The 24,295-nt window shown below is 46.5% G+C and overlaps 1 protein-coding gene across 1 annotated transcript in view; it reads right to left on the reverse strand.

Annotated features, from left to right (window-relative positions):
- VAV2 (vav guanine nucleotide exchange factor 2) overlaps positions 1–24,295 on the reverse strand; it is a 305,666-nt gene that overhangs the window by 64,761 nt on the left and 216,610 nt on the right. Inside the window, exons 4-6 of the mRNA XM_054997449.1 lie at positions 12,911–12,979; positions 6,283–6,385; positions 1,461–1,559 (exon numbers count right to left, since the gene is read on the reverse strand). Coding sequence (XP_054853424.1) covers positions 1,461–1,559; positions 6,283–6,385; positions 12,911–12,979 — 271 coding nt within the window. The remainder of the gene's footprint in view (positions 1–1,460; positions 1,560–6,282; positions 6,386–12,910; positions 12,980–24,295) is intronic.

Consider the following 24,295-nt stretch of genomic DNA (forward strand, 5'->3'; position numbering starts at 1 on the left):
AGCAAAATCAAAAAGAGTTCAGCAGCACCCCTAGGCTATCCAATTCCACTGCAGCACAAGCCTTCGAAGAAGAGAACTGTGATTCTCGAAAGCTTATGCTACAATAAAATTGGTTAGTCTTAAAGGTGCTACTGGACTCTTTTTTATTTTGCTACTACAGACTAACACAGCTAACTCCTCTGGATCTCCGACTGAGAATGGGTGTGATTTATAGGTAGTGATTTATAGGTAGGGTGTGATTTGTTGGTAGGAAGTTTACACCATGATGAGTCAACGAAAATAGACAGATCTTCTCCCCAAACACATTTCCACTGAAAACATTTTGGCTGGGGCTTGAGAGGACACGAACAGCAGCTGCTGAGTAGCCAATAACATGTGACAAACTTGGAGACATCTGGGGGCACTGCTTGAACATCGTTGCAAAACACTGGCCGGCATACCAACACACCGACAGGGTCAATAGCAAATGGCCTTTTTGGGAAGCTGCTAGTCGCGTTGTCCACGATACACCTCCCTTTTGCCCTGGAATGACCGCCTCACCCCCGGCTGAAAAAATGGTGCTTCATTGAAGCCCTGGCTGTTGATGTGCTCAGTCTCCATCCCAGCCAAGACAGCCTGAAATCGTGTCCCTATAGTTGGCTCATATTCCTCTCTTGTTCCTTTTTCCTATGCTCTCTCCAGTGATTCTTAATTGGGTGTCTACTCATCTTAGGGACATAAAGAACTTGGGGGGGGGATTTTACACTGCCCCTCCTCTCCACTTGCAATGGCCTTTTCCATTTTTCTGGGTCACACTTAATCAAGCGTGCCTTCAGTACCATCACTGATCTGCTTGGCGAGAACTGGGACCACTCGAATGCCACGAATCACGGCAACTGGAGGCTCAAGCTAACATTTGGGAGGCGGCTGATGACCTCTGGCCCAAGGGTCCCATTGAAGGTATGCCTCAGATTGCATCTCATATGCATCTACTGTAAACATATTTATTTTATTGATTGATTGATTGATTGATTGATTGATTGATTGATTGATTCGATTTTTAGCTCTCCCTCCCCGTGAACAGGCTCAGGACAGGGTACAATAAAATGCTCGGTACACAATAAAATAGATAAATACATTTAAAATCCACCCCCCTCCCCAAATGCATATAGAGCAACATCTCAGATGCCCCCCCCATTTCCCCTTATGAAAAATAAAGTTGCCTCACCCAGAGCACTGATGTCTTTTTTTTAACCTTGTGTCTTGTGGTGTGTGTTGTGGGGGGGGGGGGGGCTTGATACCGATGTGTGCTTGAAGCACAAGCAATGGATCAGAGAGCCACTGTTTTAGAATGGAAGCTCCTTGGGGACAGGGATCCACCTTTTTTTGCTAATGCTGTGAAGTGCCATGTCCACTGACCATGCCACACAAACAGCAAAGCAGCCACGTCAAGGCAGCTCAAGCCATGGTGGCACACCCACCTTTTCTATGTCTTCAAGTGTCTTGTAGTACTTTGCCTCCGTTTCCTGAATTTCTAACAAACAGCAATTCCTTTTGTCATCTTCTGTCATGCCCATTTTCTAGAAGAAAGAAAACAATTGGTACCTTGATGCATCACCTCTGCATGTTTACAATGGATTGGCACTCGACAACAAACTGCAAGAGGGAACATTGGTCTTCAAGGGCACCAGACTGCAGGGAGTGACACCCCTCTGCATCCATAGAGTTAGCACCCCCCAAAGCCTCTGTGTTGACATTAGGCTGAACATACACAGGTGAGGCTAGTGGGCAAGATCCCATTGCCCCCTCCACGTGCACTTTCTGAACACAGCTATGCCATGTGTACAGTGGGCATAATTCACGAAGCGGGTCAGAGGCATTGGATTTAAACCCCGTGAACCTGCAATTAGGCACAAATCACAGCAGATTTAGACATGATAACTTGGGGGTCATGGTAGATGGTAGGGGAGGGCAGGAAGAGAGCTGTGTGTTAAAACTGGGTCAGCTACCCAAATTATATTAAGCAGGAGCCCCTGAAAAATAGGAGGAACTCCTGTTAGGAGGCAGCAATTTGTGGGGAACAAATGCATTGCCCACTCACAGTCTTTATATCAGCTCATCACAATCGCTTCTTGTCAGAGACTAATTTTGCAGTCTTAATCTATGTCATGGGGTCACTGTGAATATAAAACACGTGAGAATTGTAAAATATTTTTTGGTCTGGAAAGGAAATCCAGCCTCTCCTGATGCAGCGTACCCAAGGCAGAAGCTGCAGTGCCTTTTGCAGACTCTTCCGTCTCCCAGCCTGGTTGCTTGGAGCAGCTCATAACATGAAAGAGGCAACTGGGAGAGTGCTGCTGTTTTGCAAAGCCTGTGCTGGCCTCCTGAGCCATGGAACAGCAAGACAAGACACAGGCCACACTTTCGGACTGCCCCACAGGCACCTCCCACAAGCCCCTATCACCTGTGGCTCCCATTCTGCAGCTGGAACAAAACAGACCCATAATATTTAGCACAGCATACAGCAGAGTTTCCCATGAGAGTCACAAGCCCCTTGTCACCTTCCTCTCAGCTTGCTGTAGCGCAGTGGTTAAGTGGCTAGGCTGCAAATCAGTACTCTGCTGGTTCAAATCCCACTACTGCCATGAGCTCATCAGGTAGCCTTGGGTAAGCCTTTCAGCCCAGCTCCCCAGTTGTATTGTGGGGATAATAATAACACTGACTGTGTTCACTCCTCTGAGTGGGCACTAATCTGTCTACAAGAGCAGTATATAAGTGCACTGTTGTTATTATTATTATTACAAATGGATTCCCCCCATTTTGTGAGGGCTAAAGCTCAGAGGGCAGTGGCTTGCCAAAGAAGCACATGACAAAAGTTTGCAGCTCTGTCTCTCGGCTCTAATCCAGCCCAGCTGGCCTATTGCACCAAACTCACTGAGACAAGCAGCTTCCTTAGACAACTGCTGTGTACACGGAAGAGATGTGACCGCCTTCCAGTGTACACAGCGGCCGCCCAAGAACACTACTGCCTGCAAACTCTCCTGCCATTGCACAGGGTGTGCCCCTGAGGCCAGCAGTGCATGGGGCCAAAACCAGCCCTCCATTTGACAGTCAGGCAGGCAGATGTTGCTCTCGAATAATTTGTAGGCAACATCTGGAAGGCAACTGGGGGATTCGAGTTTGGGTGCAGCGGTTGGCTGACTGAAAACTTTCACTCTTATCTGACATAAAGGGAGTGTTCCTCACGTGCCCACGTATCACCCAATAACACACCACTCACTACAGCTCTTGGGGGGGATTCACACATTACTTTTTTGAGAGGTACTCATAAACTATCCATTTCCAAGTGAAATCATGAAGAGTGAACGAAAAGTGGAGAGAAACTTGTGTTCGCAAATGTGTCTCATACGTGCACACGCAGGGACACATTAAAAAGCTGCGTGGCAAACCTAGGAACTCTCTACTATGTCATGTGTGAAAAGGCCCAGGAAGCAAACTCCTTTTCAGTTGCAGGCAGCTACTTACCTGCATGTATCTAATCTGAAGCATGTAGAGATAAACAAGCAAAACCAAGAACCATTATATACTTCACATCCAGATTTCCTGCTTGTTTGATCTTTTTTAAAAAAGGTATTTTGTAGACCAAGTGCATGAGATTTGCATAAAATGAAAGTATTTTTTTTCCCTTTGGAGGAAGAGCCCCTACCCCACACCATACCCTCCAGAGTCCTGACCGATTAGGTATCTCCCCCCCCCCACCCCGTGTGTGCTTTAATTGTTGCCATGCACCAGACTGCTGCAGCTGCCCAGTCAAACTGCTCCCAACCAGCAGCAAACTGGGTAGGATCTGCACTGCAAGTCTTGTGTTCTCTCACACAAAACGTTCCTGCCATTTTAGCCCAACTTCCTTCTGGCAGTATTTTATTTCTAAATGAAAGGAGAGGACGTTGTTTCTACTTCCCATCCACCCCCACTGCAGTCTAAAGCCCCTCCCCAACACACACACACACACTCCACCTGCCTTGCTTGGCTGCATGTGTCAATCTGGCCCATGTCCTTGGCTGGTAGGAACAGGCGTTACGTTGGAGACTAATTGGTGGGCCTGTGGCTTTCTTTCAGGCCAGAATGGGCACCTGACCCTTATTTGTAATTACACATTCAACTTGATTTTAGTAAAATTATTTTTTTTAGTTAAGTAACTTTAAATCAGTTACATCCCCACATCTCCTCTGGAGATTGTAAAGGAAGACGAATGAACAAGTTCCTCTGTAGATTCAATCGGTTCTCACCCGTGCCCACACACGCCAACCCTCCCTACTTAAAAATGCACACTCGCTTGAGCTGCTGCAAAGGGTCTGTTTGCAGGGGGAGCTGAGCTCCGCAGAACCACAGCTCATCCCCACAGGCCAGCCCCACACTGCTCGTGCACCCCTATCTTGGCTGGAGGGATTTGATGGACCCGTCAACGTGTCCATTTAGCTGGCATTCTCGCATTCTGTCAGCTGAACTTCACAGCCCAGAGATGGTAATCAGAATCTACAGGAACCAGAGACATTGTGATGACTTCAGACAGACAGCAGGTTAAAAAAAGAATCCAGAAAGTTCACGCACTGGTAAAAACTTCCCATCCTAAATTTGACATCATTAAGAAGAAGCAGCTTGTCAAGATGTCTCGCTAGAGGGAGGGAGGAGAAACCAGACTCTGTGCCTTCTTAAAAGCTCTATGGCAAATGCTTCAACTCAAGCTTCAGTGGGCCTTGTGTGGTGTTCACTCCACCTGCATCCCACCCACTTCTCTGCCTCAGCAGGATGAAAGGAGAACAGTCCAAAACTCTTGAAGAGTTGGGCTGCTTCTCAGGGGGCTCTTCCAGGACAGCTGGCCTTGCTTTAGAGACTGGGGCCATTTCTAGCTATTTTACTGTCTTTCTCTTATACTAGCAACAAAGCCCGTTGTGGGAAAAAATACAACAGGCTCTAGAAAGGGGAGGGTGGGCAGGTGGGCTTTCCCTCCACCTCCATCACTGATCCCACCCGGATGAAGGGGGAGGGAGGCATGGCCACCTCCTCTGCACCTGATCCCAGCCGAGTGAAGGGGGTCCCAGCCAAGCAAAGAAGGGGCGGGCATTGCCTCCTGCTCTGCACCTGATCCCAGCTGGGTGAAGGGGGATGGGCATTGCCTCGTGCTCTGCTCCTGATCTCGGCCAGGTGAAGTTGGGGGAGGGCATTACCTCGAGCTCTGCGCCTGACCCAGGACAGGTGAAGGGGGATGGGCATTGTCTCATGCTCCGCTCCTGATCCCAACCAGGTGAAGGGGGCGGGCACTGTCACCTGCTCCTCGCCTGATCCTGGCTGGGTGAAGGGCAGGCAGGCACTGCCACCTCCTTTGCTCCTGATCCCAGCTGTGTGAAGGCAGGGGAGGAGGCATTGCTGCCTGCTCTGCACCTGATTTCAGCCTGGGCTTCCCGCCGTGGCCTGCTCTCTCGAGGTCTGGCTGCCTCATCTGGGTTTCTCTCCACAGCAGCGCCCTCTGGAGGTGCACCAGGGTAGGAAATTTCATTTATTTATTATTTATTTTATTCGATTTATACCTCGCCCTCCCCACAGATGGGCTCAGGGCGGCTTGAATACGCTTAGCCTTTTATATAGTAGGATTGTAATCTGCTTCAAAGACATAACATAGTTTAAAAACATCAACATCAAACCAATTGTAAAAGTGTTCCTCTCAGACATCATGCCTGCCCCCGTAGGATCCTTCAGGCATCCTGGCAAATGCGAAGGAAACTCCCCATGGCCCCTTTAACACCCAAAGGGTAAAAAAAGACAAGGAGCCCAAGGGAGAAGAGTACCAGGGTCTGCATCATAAATGTCTGTCAACACTTGCGAGAATCTAAAAATACTCTCAGAATCAGATGCACAGCTGGCTAATTGAGCAGCCCATCAGGCCCAGGGAAAGGAGACGTGGCATGTCGCTGGGGCAGGTTGTCATCTGGCAGCTATTTTTATGCCTTCTGCACAGATTTACTGTATTCTGCCTCCTTTCCTTCTGCTGTGGGCACTCCCCCTCCACACTTGGGAAGAAACAGGGAGAAGACCTCCAAAACATTCAGTGCCGCTGCCCCCCCCAATAAAGGGAAGGAAGCCCAGGCACCACAAGGAATCTCCTCATCACATCTGTGCAAAGAGGGAGGGCAGGGGATTCAGGTGATCTCTTGCCTCCCCATTTCAGAAGATTAGGGAAGGGGGAGAGTGCACCAGAGAGCCCCTGGGCCTTTCTCCCTCTTAGCCACCCCACCAGCCCCTCACCATGGGCTGCTGGACCTCCACTTTAATGATGTCTTCGTAGATGTCATCACCTTCATCTTCACATGAGACACAGTCGTAAATGTCCTCCCCCAAGTCATGCTCACTGGAGGGGAAGAAAGAGCACAGAAAACATTTAAGACATAATGAAAATGTTATAAACCGTTAAAGTAAGAAAGATTCCAGGGGCAGCACGCCCTATTTCCGGGCCCTGGCGCTTGCACTTAAGGGATCTCAGCTGTGTTTCTGCCTGAGAGCTCCCTCCAGTTACAGAAGACAGTACGAGCTAGATGGGGCCATTGATACTTCTGTCTTAGTACACTGTGCACAGCGGGAGGATTAAACCATCACAAAAGGAAAGCTTGCTTCCAGGTTGGAAAAGTTACTTTTCTCTTCCAGCGATGATTTCGAGGCATTCCTAGTAGAGTCCCTCACACCACTCGGAGGGGAGCACATCAAGTGCCTGAGCAGATATCTTCAGGGTGGCATCACCCCCATTTTTCTCAGCCCTTGAAATAATTCTCCATCTTTGTATGCACTCTATCTGCCTGTTCTCTGATTTCTTATATGTTGCTGCCTTCCTATCAAGGAGATTAGGGCAGTGTCCATTGTATCTTCACTATAGTTATTCATTTAGATATTTATATCCCCTCTTTTGTCCCCAATGGGGACCCAAATCAGCTTACAACTTCATTCTCCCCTCCTGTTTTTAGTCTCACAACAATCCTAAGAGGTAGGCTAGCTTGAGAGATATTGACTAGACCAAGAGGGGACTTGAGCCGAGTCTTCCAGGTCTAAGCATTGGGCTACTCTGAAATCATAGTTTCCATGAGCTTTTTCCCCAATGGCCACAATTTGAAAGTGGGCAGCTGAACAGAGAGCTCTCACAAGCCAGCGTCTTTTTGCTGTTTTAGCTTTTAAAAGCTCTCCTTAGCAGAAGACAAAATGGGGCTTCTCTTTGGAAAGGGGGCAGGGGAGGTTGTTTTATGCTAACACTTTCTTTATACTCAGCAGGTGATGGAAGTCTGCATCTAAAGTTCAAAAGCAACGTTTGCTACCAGAAGCCACTGGCAAGCTAAGAAAGACCCCTAGGCTGCCAAAGGGGAAACAGGGGGCAGGGACAGGCAGGAGGGCAGGGGAGCACGCCATGAGGCTTCACCACAGGGGGCTTTAGCAATGCAAGAACCTGGGGCCAAATTAGGAAGAAAACACATGCAGATGCTTGAATATGCTCCAGAGCTCTCTCTATTCGACATCCAGTGTTATTTGATTTCAATATTTCATAGGTGAAAGCATTTCATAGCTTCCATGCAGTGGCATTTAGTAGCTCTAATGGGTGGCTATTAGCAGTATTTAGTATTTGACTGCTTGTGACTGGTGACACAGAATTGTATCAACACAAGGAAAAGGCTTCTGGCATCTTGAAGTCTTATTGGGGTAGACGCTTTCATGGATTAGAGTTCACCATCATTTGCGTGAGGTGCAGTAGAGATACACAATACACACACAAACAGGGGGGGAATGCAACAAAGGGGTCAAAAGGCAACAAACTGCAAAAGGCACAGACTGTGACATCTTCATGTGAAGCCCCAATTCCTACAGAGATCAGCACAGGAACTGTTCGTAGCCCCAGTAATATGCTTCCTAGACTTGCTAAGCTAATTTAACACTTTCTTTTGTGATAGGCGCACAATCACAATTGAGCCCCCACTGAATAGCGTCAAGATCCCTGATGAATTCTCATTTAGCAGAGCCATGCTGTGCATCTTCCTTTAAATTTCTTTTGCTGCAGAATGGTGACTTTCAGACTCTGGACACAGAGTATTCCAGGAGACTGAAATGTTCTTCCACAGGTGTCTGAAGGTTGACATTTTTTAATGTCAGAATTGGGTCCATTTATTTTTTATTTATTTATCCTACATACCCAGCAAAAGGCCATTGCTGAGAGGTGGCATATATCACACTGCAGGATGAGCCCAGGATGGTTAAATCGCCCAATTCTAAATTTACAAAATGCAAAATTTAACAGGCAAATGTTGACTTATTCAGTTTGCATAAGTTATTAAAATTGCAGAATTTGTTTTTTCTCCACACATAATTTTTGGGGTGGGTGGAGTACACACTGCTTTCAACAAAGAGCCATCCTACTTGGTAACTACTCCATAGGCATCTTCCATATTATTGTGATGGCTGTTGTGGGTTTTCCGGGCTGTATTGCCGTGGTCTTGGCATTGTAGTTCCTGACGTTTCGCCAGCAGCTGTGGCTGGCATCTTCAGAGGTGTAGCACCAAAAGACAGAGATCTCTCAGTCTCTCAATCAGTTCAAACACTCTAGCAAGGCACTTCCTGAGAAAAACATGCTGCACTTTTTAAAAGATTTGGTTAAGTTTGTCAGGACAACAAATTTTACGTTTCATTAAACCTTCATATGCTTAAGATGTGTGAGAACTGTGTTGGAAATTAAAGTTATACAAGTCTATCCTAAGTTGCATGCAACAGGCTAATAAATTTCTCTGTGTTTCCTACGGACCCACTTGCTGATTCAAGTCCCTAAATATACCCCGCCCCCCCGCCCCCCCCCCCGCCTCATCTGCAAGCTTCTGGTCACACACCCTGACAACCTGGATTGGATGTCAGCTCTGGTTTCCTAGTAACGATGCAGTGATCATTTCTGCTTCTTGCAGTGGAGCACCAAGAGCCTGTGGCCACAATAGCACATTTCAGATTGTCACTTGGAATATTTTATGGGACTCTTCATGAAACAGACAGGGAAGATGCCCCGATGCTGCATGACGTTAGCCAGGAAATCCAAAGGCACTTTATAAAGCTAAGGAAGTTGTGCAAAGTTCTTGTGCTGCACTCAAGTTTGCATTTTGGTCCCGTATCTATTTTGAATACTAGAAGTCACCTTGGGAACATTTACCTATATGTATAGCACACCTGAAGGCTCAGGGGGAGGGAACAGGAATTAAGGAGGGGGAATTCCCCCCCCCTCCAGCAAATAGAATAAAATGTAAACTGACTAAAACTTAATTGACATTTCCCCCAGCAGGTTTGGGAAATACATCTTGGGAAACTACGGCCGGGTCATGCTACCTGCAATTCCTTTTAAAACCTTGCATCTGTAGAGAGTGGGGACTCCCCTCTAGGACTGCACTCCAGCCTGTACGGATGGATCTGCACCAGGCATGGCTATAACACCTGGGGGGGGGCACCATGCTTCATGCTACTTACTGAAGAACACTCTATTCCTTCCTGGAGGGCCACAGAAGAAAGACGTGAGGCTCGTGGCCCTTGCAGCAGTGCCCAGAGGAGCTTTTGAGCCCACAAGCACCCAACAGGTTCTAGAAGTCTCTGTGTATCATAAAAGGGATCCCTCTCCAAAAAGGTTTATTTCTGGATGTCCAAGCAGACGCCCTCTCAGTTATTCTGTTCTGCTGCACACTAATTTAGGACTGGATCCAGGGGAAGCTACTCACTGCTGGTAGCCTCCAGTCTGACCCCAACGTAAAATAAAAGGAAGCTGCTTGAGCTCTGGGACTGAGTGCTGAGTTTCCCGAGAGGCAGGGCTGAGCATTATTTTTGGGGTCCTGGTAAAAACTTACAGTATGCCCCCCCACCCTCCACCCCTACATCATAGTCCCTTGACTCATACATACAATCTCATGATGAGCCATGAAAATTACTGTTACATTTTCAGCATTTCTGAAAAATGTCAGCCTTTGCTTTTATAATAACATCCAGCCTGAGAGCCCTGAAAGTTTGCCAACTTTTTGACAACTGAAAAGGATTATCCTGATGAAAATCATGAACTAGCCCCCCAAAGTCAATTTCTTTTGCAAGTTCATACTCAATAGAAAAGATGGTTAGGAGGCTTAACCATTCTTGCCCCATTGCAGAACACAATGGTGACCGTCTTTTCCACACTGCCAACCCATCCTAAACCTCCCTTCCCAGAGCTAGTGGGGAAAGGGAACTCGGAGTTTACTTTCCCTTATATATGCTGCCACCATTCACTTAAACTTCGCCCATTTAACATGACCAGAGTGCATGTGTGATGTTTTCCCTCAGCCAACAATTTCAAGCCAGCCAGGGTTAAAACCAAAACAAGAAATAATTTTTATTTACAAGATAGAACACTGGAGTGAACGATTTCAAAACTCATAAATAAATTGTGGTTAAATATATTGTGGTTACAACATATCAGTCAGTACAGATTAACTGCCAGCTATCTCTCTGCTACCTTCTCTCAGCAGCTCCAAAAGCCCTCTGTCCCTCTCCCTCTCTTCACCGGACTCTAACCGCATTCTGTCCACCATCACTGGCTGTTTTGGAGGACAAGCGGAGCTGGAGCTAGTCCTGTCCATCATAAACACCTACAATTTTGGTGAGTGCTAGCTAGCTGAAACATCTTTCCACTTCTTCCACCGTCACGGGCAATGTGCAAAGTATGCACACTTCACTGATAATTAGTTATCACAGACTCGGTCTCTACACTGAAATAATTTTATCTTGACTTTTGTCCATCTGCCTCCCTAGTTTTCTATTGTTGCCTGACCACAGCAAGGCCTGGTCTGATTTGAAAAACTGGAGCATAGGCTGGTGTCCCTTTCCTTCCTTTTCTTGCCTTTCTTTTACATTCTTTTGTTTCTGGCTGCTTGATTTGTATTTATAGCCACAACTAGAGGCGGGCACCAACCGAAACATGAACCAAAGTTTGTCATGAACCGGGCTGGTTTGTGGTTCGTGAACCGGTGCTTTGTGGGAGCTCATTTCTCATGAACCGTGATGAACTTTAGCCTGGTTCGTTTTGTTTGTATTTCAGTTCATCACTGCAGACAGCCTGGCGCTGATCAATCAGTTTCCTAGGCCAGGGGGTGGGGCGGTGAGCTCTCTGCAATCCTTCTCCTGACCCAGAAGTGACATTTTCACGAACCGAACAAACTGGTTGTTCGCAAACCGGAGCAAGTTTGTGGTTCATGAAACACGATGAACCACGAACCGCACAGTTCTGAATTTTCCCGGTTCATGCCCATCTCTAGTCACAATCAGTCATGGCAGGAAGGAATTTGTATGTTTGTGACTGTGAGTGAATTAGAGACTAACATATACTTTGGGCCTGCAAATCCTACCAGAAGCTGTAGGAACACTTTGCTCCTACTGTCTTACGATGCTTTGCTTTGCCCTTCTCACCAGGTATCCCTCCTTCCCTCCTGCCTGTGCAAAAGGAACTCTGGGACTGAGAGTTCTTGATATGATAGACCCAGGAGGCCCAACAGTTCAGAATATTGGTTTAGATTAGAGGTGCCAACCTCCAGGTGGAGACTGGAGAGCTCCCAAAATTACAACTGATCTCCAAACTACTACATAAATCCATTTTCCTGGAGAAAATAGCTGCACTGGAAAGTGGACGGTCTGGCATGATACCCCAATGAGGCCCCTCCCCTCCCCAAACCCCACCCTCCCTAGGCTCTGTGCCCCAAATCCCCAGGGATTTCCTCAGGCATGAGTTACTGTTTATCCTCATTTTTTTCCTCCAGGCTGCAGTAAAGTGTACCTTTTCTCCCTCCCCTGGGCGGCCCTGCTGAGAGGTCAAAGTACAGCCCTTGAAATCTGGGGTTCTGGTTCAGACTGGGAAGCCCTTCCCTGGCCCTCCTAGGCATTCACATTTCATCTGAGGAATGACAGAAGCAGATATATTCTTCATTGTGAGCTTTTTCAATGACCTTTGAAGCAGGAAGCCTGATATATGGGAACTTGGAGACAGAAACCTGATGGATGCCTGCTTCAATGAAAAATTAATCAGGAAAGGAACTGGGAAGAGAATTCAGAATGCAAATATTGGTACAGATAAAGGGTGGCTGCCACCACTCAAAAGTCAGAATGATGAATGACAGGCAAGCTACAGTGCATCACTCCCTAACAACCAGGGATGATCCATTAAAGGGAGGGGGGAGCCAACCCTAAATTAATACTCAAATGGTATAAATCTCTTTGGAACATACAACAGAAGTGTTTTTATGGTTTCAAAACTTCTCCTTTTCAAATACATGTATGTTCATTCCACTTTACAGGCTCAACCGAGTGATTAGAGATGCTATTTGTGGAGGGAGGGAGGGAGGGACAGACATAGAAATGAGCAATGAGTGAGGAATTGATCTGTTGAGCAGGAGCTGCACTCCAGCTGAAAGCACAGTTTGCAGCTAGGAATGCTGAGATGCGTTGCTGCACATGGACCCCTCAGTCTCATCTGTGGTGCAGAGCCTTCAAATGACTTTGGGACATTGGCCAGTTGCCATCCACTTTTTTTAAAGGTTTAGGCACCAGGTGGAAATGATTTAATTTGCCTGGGTATTTGGCAATGAATTGATTTATCTTCCCCATCTTTCTGAGCTGGCTGGCTATTGTTTTAAGACTGCTGAGGCTGCCTACTTTTATGGTTATAGTTCTGAAGTTTTATAAGCTGCCTTGGAATTTTATATTTTATTTCTTTTTGTTTAAAGATTGTTCCTGTTGCTTTTGACCAGTGCTGAGTGATCATGTGTACAAATTTATCTTTTGCCTACAAGAGTCTCCAGAGTTAGCTGAGATGGATGCAGATCAGTTCTGGCTCATTGCCAGAGATACTTACTCGGCCAGTTCTTCCAGACTCCGATAGACGTCATCATCATTCTCTGTGGTCTCCTCCGAAGGGAATGGCCTACAAGGATTGGAGGAGAGAAAAAATAGATTTACTACTAAGGATGTTTGGAAACTTGCATTTCTGGAATGTATAGAAGAGAAATTGAGCCCAGACTGCACACTTACCCACTCCTGTGTTAAAGAGGTTAGACAGCTAGAGGAGTTAGAGGGCAGGATAATTGATAATGATGAATCTCAGAGTTTCTCTACACAAGACATCTTGCACAAGAACGCTCAAGTGTAGGGAGACACAATGTTAGCCAGGAAGCGTAGTTTAAAAAAACAGAGCCAAAGGCTCTGTCAATTTCACCTCTCTACAGAGCCGTAAAAGATCGCTCCTCAAAGTTTTGTTAATTTTCTCTTTGCCTCCCTGAAGACTCTGTCAATTTCACCTCCCTTTCAGGGAGGCGAAGAGGAAATTCATAAACCCTCTAAGGAGCAATCTTTGCCAGCTCTGTAAAGAGATGAAATTTAAACTACTCTTTCCAGCTAACATTGCATCTCTCTACACGGGAGCATTCCTGTATAAGATGTCTTCTGTAGAGACACTCTCAGTGGCATTGGATTCAGCCCCACAAAGAGCTATACAGCCTGGAGCAATTGCTCAATACATTCAATGAGAATTCTATGGTTTCCGTGTCTTCTTTTCGCAGGGAGACACTGTAATTCATTATTTCAGTTAATCGATTAATTATTCGCTCCTTTGTTAGGACCTGAAATCACATCTATGTCAGGCTATGGATGACAGGATACAGCAGACAGATCTCTGACCCATTTGCAGTAAGACACCAGTACTTAGTCAAATGGCTTTTATTCAGAAATCAGATCATGTCCACATACAGGTCCATAGGACTACTTAGAAGCAAGGCAGACATCTAAGCAGCATGAGCAGAAGTTGACAGGAATGTCATCATGTGAGAGAAACTTCTCTTTTAACATTCTAGTTTACTCCTTTCTCCCCCCTCCCAACCGTAAACAAAACTTTGGCGCTCACTTGGTGTGAGAACGTTTCACATATTTGTGATATCACATTGAGTTACTAGGAAGCAAGACATAGCACTGTCTGGAAATGAGTACAAGGTCATAAACACTGGAAGCTGTTACAGTCTAACAGATAAACACCTGTGAAAGCATGAGAAAAGAATAGTTATGACAGTAGCAAAGTGATATTGAGCTATAGCCAGATAAACTATGTTCAGCAGAACAGAATCAAAATTGGCATGGACAGGGCTCAGACATTATAATCTATTGCCAATGGGAATAAGTAATGCAAAAACCCTCATTTGGAGGAAGTGGGAAGGATAAACTGGGAGCAATGCCAACTGAATGCAAAAGCAACCTCTCTTTCCCTCCTGTCCAATCCCTCTTCAAAACTCACTTGCTTCCTTGGACCTAGCCACTCCCCCATACTTCCCCCACATAACAAAGCCTAAATTCACTAGTCTCTCTTTTCTCCCCTCCCCTTGACTTCTTTTGACTTCCTATTCTATGCTCTCTTTTCCATTGTCAAACTGTAGACTACAAGCTCTGTGGGGCAGGGATTGTGCTCTCTCTCTCTCTCTTTTTGCTTCTGTTTCTCTGTAAAACAATAATTATTTTAATGATATTGGGTTAGAGTTGCCAGCTCCAGGTTGGATATTTTCTGGAGCCTCGGGAGATGGAGCCTGGAGAGGGTGGGGTTTGGGGAGAAAATGGTCTCAGCAGGATAATGCCATAGAGTCCAAAGCTGCCATTTTCTGCAGAGGAAAGATCCAGAGGAGCTAGCCGTGTTAGTCTGTAGTGGCAAACTAGAAAAGAGTCCAATAGCACCTTTAAGACTAACTAACTTTACTGTAGCATAAGCTTTCAAGAACCACAGATCTCTTCGTCAGATGCATGGAGGGTATGAAGAAACTGGTCAGATATATATAGGTGGGGAAGGAGGGGGGAGTAGATGCAATCAGTAGTTTCTGATAATGGGATCAGTTTGCTTCTGATAATGAGATAACCATTCATAGTCCCTATTCAATCCAAGCCTGAGTCAAATTTACATATGCATTCCAATTCAGCAGTTTCCCATTGGATTCTGTTTTTGAAAGGTTTCTGTTGAACTACAGTGACCTTTAAGTCCTTGATGGAATGTCCTGATAGACTGAAGTGCTCTCCCACTCATTTCTGGATGTTGCCATTTTTAATGTCAGATTTGTGCCCATTTATTCTTTTGCGCAGAAGTTACTGGTTTGTCCAATGTACAGAGCAGATGGACCTTCTTGGCACATGAAGGCATATATTATGTTGGAGGATGAACAGCTGTAAGAGCCAGAGATAGTGTCGTTGAAGCCATTGGGTCCTGTAATCGTATTTCCTGGGTAGATATGAGGGCAGAGTTGGCATCTGGGTCTGTTGCAGGGTCTGGTACCTGTGTTGGTGACTCTGCTAGCCGATTCATGGTTGTTAGTGAGAAGTCATTTAAGGTTGGGGGGCTGTCTGTAGGCAAGGAGAGGTCTTCCTCCCAGGGCTTCTGAGAGAGAGGTATCGTTTTCCAGGATGGGTTGTAGGTCACTGATGATACATTGGTTGGGTTTGAGCTGGGAACTGTAGGTGACAACCAGTGGTGTTCTGTTGTTAGTTCCTTTAGGTTTGTCCTAGAGCAGGCTGTTTCTGGGTACTAGTCTGGCCCTGTCGATTTGTTTCCTCACTTCATTTGGTGGGTACTGTAGCCCAAAAAATGCTTGTTGTAAATCTCGTAAGTGAGAATCCTGAATCTACACAAAATTTTAGAGAAGCTGTGAAACTACTCCAGAGTCAGAAGGGTCTCGGTGAGGTTACAGATGCTAGCCAATCAGCAACATCCATGAAGGTTGCCAGATCTGGGTTGGGAGATTCGTGGAGATTTTGTTAGCAGTCAGACTTGCCCTCACAATATTAAGAAGGCTTATGAATATGGCTTTGCCATAAGCCCCTTCTCTGCATGTGTTTCAAACACAAAATACTGCCCACACAGGCAGAAATATAGAAGCCAGATCCTGGCTGGGAGACAGAACATTGCTAGCATGTGGGGTGTCAGGCGAGGCCAGCTTTCAGTCTCATGCCCCAAAGATGTGCCAAGATGTTAAAACAATAGGGTCTTCCTGGAGTTCCCGAGTTAATCACCGCAACACACCCTGCCTCCTTTCCTTCATCCACTCTCCTGTTCTCAGGCGATCCAGGGTTCTGATAGCCTTACTCACCCATACATCGTGGGTCATCAATCATCTTGATAACTTTAATTCCACCCGAGGAGGCTTTATCAAACCCTTCCCAGTTCATTGTCTCACCACAGAGACAGCTTCCCCATCCTTTGTCCCACCCTGGGGACAACCATTAAGGCATTGCTTTGGGGCAGAAGATGCCATCTTGCCCCAGGCCGCGTTCCACAGTATAACTGGGCTACCCCTCCCCCATAGTTGTGTGCACGCCCTCAGATCCCGCACCCACCCTTGGTCTACTGTCTGAGCTCTTCTACCTTGACGCAATGGTCGCTCAACGCTCCCTCCCGGATGCCCTCTTCTGGATGGTAACTATCACCCAATACCTCAAACTCTAATTTTCACCACTGCTTTCTAGTTAGTTCTGGGTGTGTGTTGTGTGTTTTTGTTTGTTATTGATTTTTCTTATTTTCTATAAAAAAACCCTTTTGATTGAAACATCTGTCTGTTCACTGAAAGAGTTCTCTAGCCAGGAGAATCCTCGTATATACAGGTGGAGATCCCAAAATCACCTGCCTCTCGCTGCCTCTCCTTGCATGCTAATTCCCCCAACTCACAAGGAGACCTCCTCATTGAGTAACAATTTAGGGAGGTGAAACCTAGGGAGGGTGGAGTACGGGGAAAGGAGAGGCTTCCGCAGGGAATAACGCCACAGAGTCCAAACTGCAAAGCAGTCATTCTCTCCAGGTTAACTGACTTCGGTTGTATGGTGATCAGTTGTGATACCAGGAGATTTCCAGGCCCCACGTGAAGGTTGCAAGCAATGACAAACTGCAGAAACAATCAATGATTTAAAGTGCACTGTGCAACAGTATCCAACTATATTCTACTTTAATTAAAGAGCCATGGGCTCATCATCAACACCTTCTAAAGTGCACACTGCAACTCACAAAACAATTCACAACACCAAAAATTCATATACAATCACAATATCAATTACATGTACAATATCGCTTGAAAGTCCGATGTTGGTAAAGTCCCAATAAAGATGCTAAACACACCACATCCTCTTCTTTTATATTTCGTATCAGAGGCTGGGAGAGCTCAATCACTGTGCAATGACTTTTAATTCTTTCCCAGGCAAATTCCCACAAGCGGAAGTGTCTCACGTGGATGCTGTCTCCCAGGCGGGGTGCCGCCAGGACTCCCAGTCTCCAAGAGGAAGGAGAATTCACAGCCGTCCAGGATCCCTCAACAGGATGCCAGCACATCTCCTGTTTCGTGCTTCCTTTGTCAAGAGGGTCCATAGAACATAGAAGCAAGGTAGGCATCTAAGCAGTAAGAGCAAGATTGACAGGAATAGTAGCATGTGGGAAAATCTTTCCTCTTAACACACACGTTTGCTCCTTCCCCCTCCCAACAGTAAATAGGTCTTTTGGCGCAAATTTGCCCTGAGTACGTCTCGCATAGCTGTACTATCAAGTTGAGTCACTGAGAAAGCAAGACATAGCAATGCACGGGAGTGAGTAGTATACACGGTCATGAGCGCTGTAAGTTCCTACAGTCCGTTAGATAAGCACCTGCAAGAAGCCTGTGAAAGAAACAGTTATGGCATTGGCAATAGGATATCAAGTTATAGCATGAAGCATTTGTTCAGAACAACGGGTCTGCATTAGCCTGAGCATTGGCATGGATGGGGCTCAGACATGATAATAAGCAGATCTTACCAAAAGCCCATCCAGTGCAACTAGTTGCCCTTCTGAGAAGCCCAAAAAATGAGGCATGAAAGCAACAGCATTGCACTGCCATTGCCCCCCCCCAGCACCTGCTACCAAGAGGTATATTGTCTCTGAACATGGAGGTTCCATTGTGCTTACTGGTGGTGATGACAGTCCACCCTGAATGTGTTGCATTCTCTGGCAACACATCCAATAAATTTATTGTGCTTTGTTTGCAGAAGGACGTCCTTTGGTCTTTCTCAGATTGGATGACGCTGCGAGAGAGAGAGAGAGAGAGAGAGAGCGAGAGCGAGAGGGGGAGAAAGAGAGAGAGCAAGAGAGAAAGGGAGAGGGAGAGGGCGGGGAGAGAGAGAGGGGAGGGTCATGCTCTCCATCTGCCTGAACCACAGTTTCTATCAGTGTTTCCCAACCAGGGTACTGCAGGGTTCTGTGAGAAATCATAGGATAAATACACAAAATTTTTGAAATATAAAACATCCAAACACCCCTCAGTTCCATGTCCATTAAGGTTATTTGCTTGTATTGTGTCAGTGTTCATTTTGTATTGTTACAGAACACTGACAATACAAATGACAATAATTTAGCAGCAAATAAATTGCTTTTCCCAGCATCAACTTCTTCTGGCCTATAAAGGTTTTCATAAGTAGGGGTTCCTTGGGATTTGAAAAATTAATTTATGGGTTCCTCCATGAAAAAAAGGTTGAGGAACACTGGCCTATATGATCAGTCACATCCCCTTTTCAGTGATAAAGTTAGACTGATACAGATGGAAGACTTGAATGTGTGGGCAAGAGAGAAAGCCGGTTTGCAGCATCAAGGCGCAAGGTGCCTCTGCACGAGCATCCACAGACAGGAAATTCTTTGGGCAGGTACCAAAAAAACCCCTTCCCGAAGCAGCCTTTGAAGATGGTCTAATGCACAGGATGCCCTTCCCTTGCAAAACAGCATTTGGGCAAAAGAAAACGTTGCTGGAATCAATATTCACTGAGTCTGTTTTCCAGCAGCAGCCGGTCATGCGGCAATTCTGCTGCTTACCACAAACAATGACAGCTCCCTTTGAGACATGCTGTGATATTGTCGCCCCCCCACCCACCCAAAAGAAAGAACTTGAAGGGAGATAACGATGAAGCCTTAAACGGGGTGAATTTCAAGACAGCCAACATGTTGAAAGGCTGTGCCCTGAAAAGGGAATGCAGATTTTCTCTCTGCTCCCAATGGAAGTCGGGAACTTTGAAACTTTGAAAGAAAATGCAGCTAATCAGAATGGAACCATGAAACCAAGGTTAGTTCCCTTTTTAAAGGTCTGCAGAAATGACATGGAACAACAGTCCACCCCACTGATAGCACGGAAGTACGTTTGGAAAGAGGGATCATCATGCGCTAGGGATGCCAGTCCTGGGATCCCCCCGCTCCCACCTGCTTACCTGGCCGGTGAGGGGGGGGACGTGCCTCCTGGGGGTGCACTCCCAAGTGGCGCAGCGCGCTCTCACACACCGCAGCAGCCCGATTCAGGCCAGATTCAACTAGAATCAGGCAAGATTCAGCCTGAATCGGGCTGCTACAGAGCGCAGGAGCACTGCCATGCTCTGCAGCAGCCAGATTCAGCTGTATTCGGGGCTGATTCAGCCTGGATTTGGGCCCGAATCAGCCTGAATTGGGCTGCTGTGGAACTCGACAGCTCTCCCAGGGCGGCACATGACCTGCACAATGATGTCATTTCCCAGAAGAGACATCATCATGCAGACAGGAGCACGCATATGTGTGGGAAGCCATAAGGTAGGTGCCGGGCCTCAGACCTCCCACCCGTGCGGGGTCAGGGGACCTGGCAACCCCATCATACACAGACCACCCCCTCACTTCCTTCGGATTCACCTTCATTTCCTGCCCTTCTTTCCTTACCCAAGAATTTTGCTTCAGCTCCTTCATCACCCTGAGGCATCCAGAAGCCCCCAGCTCTCCTAAAAGGAGCGTGGCCATTCTCCCACCTGCTCTTTATGCAGAAAGCTGGAGACCGAGGTGGTACCATCCCTTCTCCCCCTCATCTTCTGTGCAAAGGCTCCACTTAACCCCTCAGCCCTGACTGAAATAGAGCCAAACCAAACACCTCTGCACCTGAGGCATTACATTCTTCCTTCGCTCCTTGTTGCTTCTCCCCGGGGTAGCCCTGAGTCCCCTGGGGAAGGCACTGTTTGTTGTTCCTCATAAATGCTTGCAAAAATGCCATGCTATGTTGAGGGGGACACATGGAGGTCAACAGAACTCCCCAGTGCAGATCCCACCACAGTCCCTCGTGCCTCAGGCACATCACAATTCTTTCACATGAACACACATGAAGTGCCTTATACTGGCCAGTATTGTCTGCTCAGCCTGGCAGCGGCTCTTCAAGGTTTCAGGTGGAAGTCTTCCACATCACCAGCTACCTGAACCTTCTAGCTGGAAATGCTGGGGATTGAACCTGGGACCTTCTGTATACCAAGCAGGTGCTCTATTGCTGATCCACAGCCTTTCCCCAGACTCAGCCCCCCACAGTCTGCAGCATGGGATCAACAAAACTGGCTCGAGGCCATCATCACAAGGTACATGATGGGGTCTGGACACTGAAAATATACCAGATGAATGCTGAGTAGGGATGGGCACGAACTGAAATACGAACCAAAGTTCGTCATGAACTGGGCCATTTTTTGTTGGTTTTGTTTTTGTTTGCAGATCAGCAATTCGTCAGAATGCAATTCTGATGAACCGTGACAAACCACTATGATTTTAGGGCAATTTGATTGGTTTGTTTTTCAGTTCATCATTGCAGACAGCCTGGCACCTATCAATCTATTCCCTAGGCAATGTTGGGGATGGATTTTTGCAGACTTTCTGCAGCCCTGGGAACATTAATGTCAGCCCTCCAAAGCTTGATAGGCAGCTCTGGCTGCCAACCAGAGAGCTCCCATTCTGCTCTACGAGAGCAGAAGGAATATAACACCCCAGCTCTCAGGCCAGTGGTTTCAATTTCCAGCAGGCAGTTACACAGGGAGGAACTGCTGTTGGATTTCTGGTGCTTCAGGGCTCTGAAGTACCTGCTTCTGTGCTACTTCCAGGCTCCAATACCAAGCCTAGTGGGTGCCTGTGAGGACTCACAGTCCTTCCCAGGTGTGAATGCACTACCACCACCGCCCCGCAAGGGGAATTTTAACCTCCTTCATCCAGAGCCGGGCTCTGACCTCACCTCGGGGGCCGTCACTCCGTTTTCAGAGGAAGATTCTCTAACTCCACCCCACATTTTCATTGCAACTTTTTGGTGCTGCAATGTATTTCAATGGAGCCAATGCAAGTAAATTGGCACTCGTGGCTCCCATTATATCAAATGGAACTTTCCTGGGGCACCTGCTTTGAGGAGTCTATAGCTCGGACATCCGAAATCCAATCTTCACCAAACTTGGAGGATGGCTGGAGAAGAGACTCCCTGTGAGTTTGGCATCTCTGACTGCCGGGGGGGGGGGGGAGGATGCGTTCTACAGCCTCCTGAAGTGACAAACCATGAACCAAGCAAAACAGTTCACAAACCGTGCAATTTTGAGTTGGTTTGTGCATTGTGATGAACCATGAACCACCATTCTCCTAGTTCGTGCCCATCTCTAATGCTGCATGTGCCACGATTACAGAGTCCCCAGATTTAACAATCAATTTCAGTGTAACCGACAGGCAGGGACAGAGGCTCTTTTTCTGAAAAAGTTAATGGTAAAGGCTGAGGCTACCCAGCCATAACAAAACTCCAGATTCATCAAGGAATTATTTTAAGATGTTTACATCCCACTTTTCCCTAAAGGGCCCAAAACAGTTTACAACAAACAGGCCAACAGGTAGGAAAGATAGTAGGTTAAAACCAATTGTCTTCAGCTAAATAACCATGACCTCTTGAACCATGCCAACTACCAACCTAAAAGAGCAGACAAAACCCGAGAAGCCCTCTTCCATGTTGCCAAGGAAATACCTTAAGGTGTACTCAGGAAACCGTTCCACAGAACCAGAGAAGGTGAGCCCAAGCCAAAGAGAATCCAGCACTCCCAGGGCAGAAATGAGCAGAGCAGAAGCAGCGCATGAGCTTGGAGAGGGAGAGGTCGCGGTCAGGTGGCTTTCAGAGCCAGCTACGCAACTGAAGCCTTGGACATGGATACAAAAATCTGGATGTGCCAACAAGGGAAGGGGAGTGGGTTCTGATCTCTTCCCCATTGTCTTGCCCATATGCCCTCAGCCACTGTTGCCACTTTGCTAGACACTTGACACAGCTGTGTGCTAGCACTGAAAGAACAACATGTGGATAGCCACTTCTAGAGAATTCAGGGAGAGGTCGATATATCTTTAAGGCAAGCAGAAATGGTTTTACTGAATGAAAAAAGCAGGCACTCTCCAAGGCAATGAACTTCTTCACCAGATGCTGAAGCAGAATTGAGGGCTTAGCATTAACGAAAGGTTGACATTAGACCTTTAAAGAGATAGTTGACTATCTAGAGTGGAAAATTCAGGGTTCAGAATCAGAAGCACTACCCTTAGGTTCTCTAATATGGAAAGAAAATGATTGGCAGTATCACAGTTTTTAATCCATTCCCCATAAGGCTTCCCTTGTGGAGCAGGGAGTACTCAGAGGAGGACTCCAGGTATGACACACCCCAGAGGAAGAGAAGCCCATTAAGTGTTCTCGTTGGCAACCTGGTTGCCAACCATCGAGCTCCATTTTTATGCCAGTTGTGGTTAAAGAAGACTGAGATTTTGACTCCCCTGTGGCTAGGCATATCAGACTATTTCAAAAGCCATTTCCTTTACTGTCAGTTACTGCCAGATGATGATTTTGAAAAACATACTGGAGCCTGAACTGCTTCTTCTTAGAAGAGGCTCCTTGTCTTGCGACCTGCTGATTTTTGTTTAATGAGCTCAAGTAATTGCTCTCCTGTAATTGTCTATGTAGAAACACTGGGTGGGATTCTCATATTCTTTTCCATTAGAAAATATGTAAATAATGATCTTTTTAAATAAAAAGATTAAATGAAAGCAGTAATACTTTCACTTGTATACTATACTCCCATCCAGAAGAACTCCTTTTGCATTGTCATTTGTATGCTGGTATATGTCAAACATATTTAAAATCTGTTCTAGCTAGTACGATGTATTGCTCTGACTCGCTCAAAGTCTATAGACTGTTGAATGATTCCTTTCCTGATGTCACTGAGAAGGTGGCCAAGTTTCTCCATTCTGCTTCAAAGTTGCATCAAAGGATATCACAGAAATAAGCTATAATTGTATTTATATATTTGTAATGTAGCATCCTTTTAACTTCGTTTTTCTTTTTTTGTAAGTGGATAACTTGAATTGTTGATATATGCCAATAAAGGCTAACTTGAACTTGAACTTGAACTCCAGAAGAACTTCCTAGCACACACTGCAGGAGCCTAAGTCGAATATGATCACAATGTGCATAACCATGGCCAATCTCACAGAATCATAGGGTTGGAAGGGATCTCCAGACTGTCAAGTTCCTTTCTGGTTTGCACAATCAGGGCCATTAACACACACTAACTAATTAGGATGTGGGAGGGAGTGCAAGGATTATTCCTCCACTCCCTATGTGGGGAGGGGGGTGCAAGGTTACAATGGCCGTCCACCATCAGCAAAGAACATGCAGTGGGAATGGAGGGATGGAGAGAAACAGGGATTCGTCTTCAATGCAAACTGGATATTTAGATGCCTTTTTAAAACAGAACCAGTCACACTCATGGAGGCCTCATGATGGGTGGGGTGTTGGTGGACATTTGCAGGCCCAAACTTTCCTCCACCTTTCTCATTAAGATGCAAGATGGATCATAACATTAGGATGCAAAATCAAATAAAAATTGCAACTGAAGCTGAGTCCATAACAAGACCGGCATGCTCTTGGTCACGTGTTGTCCATCAGGGAGAAAGGAGTCCGCTTGTTTCAGACAGGGTTGCACACGTCCCCTGAAAGAGCAAGCCCACAGCTTGGGGGATGCTACAGGTGCAGATGGAGGCCCAAAGCCTCCATCTGGTATGGTATGGTATGTTGCACCTGTGCCCATTTGTGGTTGATACACCACCTGCAGCCTCTTCCCGAGAGGCAGGAAGTGGCCATGGCTATCCATGCTGCAATCACATCCATATTGGATTACTGCATCGCCTTCAAAAACAGTTCTGAAGCTTCAATTGGTGCAGAATTCAACAGCAAGACTGCTGATGTGGTCTAATGACCAGGTCTTAAAAAGACTTCTTGGATAATCCAGCCACAATTCAAACCCCCTAAACAGCTTGGTATCGAGGCCTTCCTACAAGAGCCTGTGACCTTCTACTGGAATTCCACAGTGACTCTCCCATGCTATGAGCTCCCAATATCTAGAGGACTGGGACCTGCATATCTTCGGGACTGCCTCT

The sequence above is a fragment of the Eublepharis macularius genome, chromosome 14, assembly GCF_028583425.1.
Source record: "Eublepharis macularius isolate TG4126 chromosome 14, MPM_Emac_v1.0, whole genome shotgun sequence".
Lineage (NCBI taxonomy): Eukaryota > Metazoa > Chordata > Lepidosauria > Squamata > Eublepharidae > Eublepharis > Eublepharis macularius.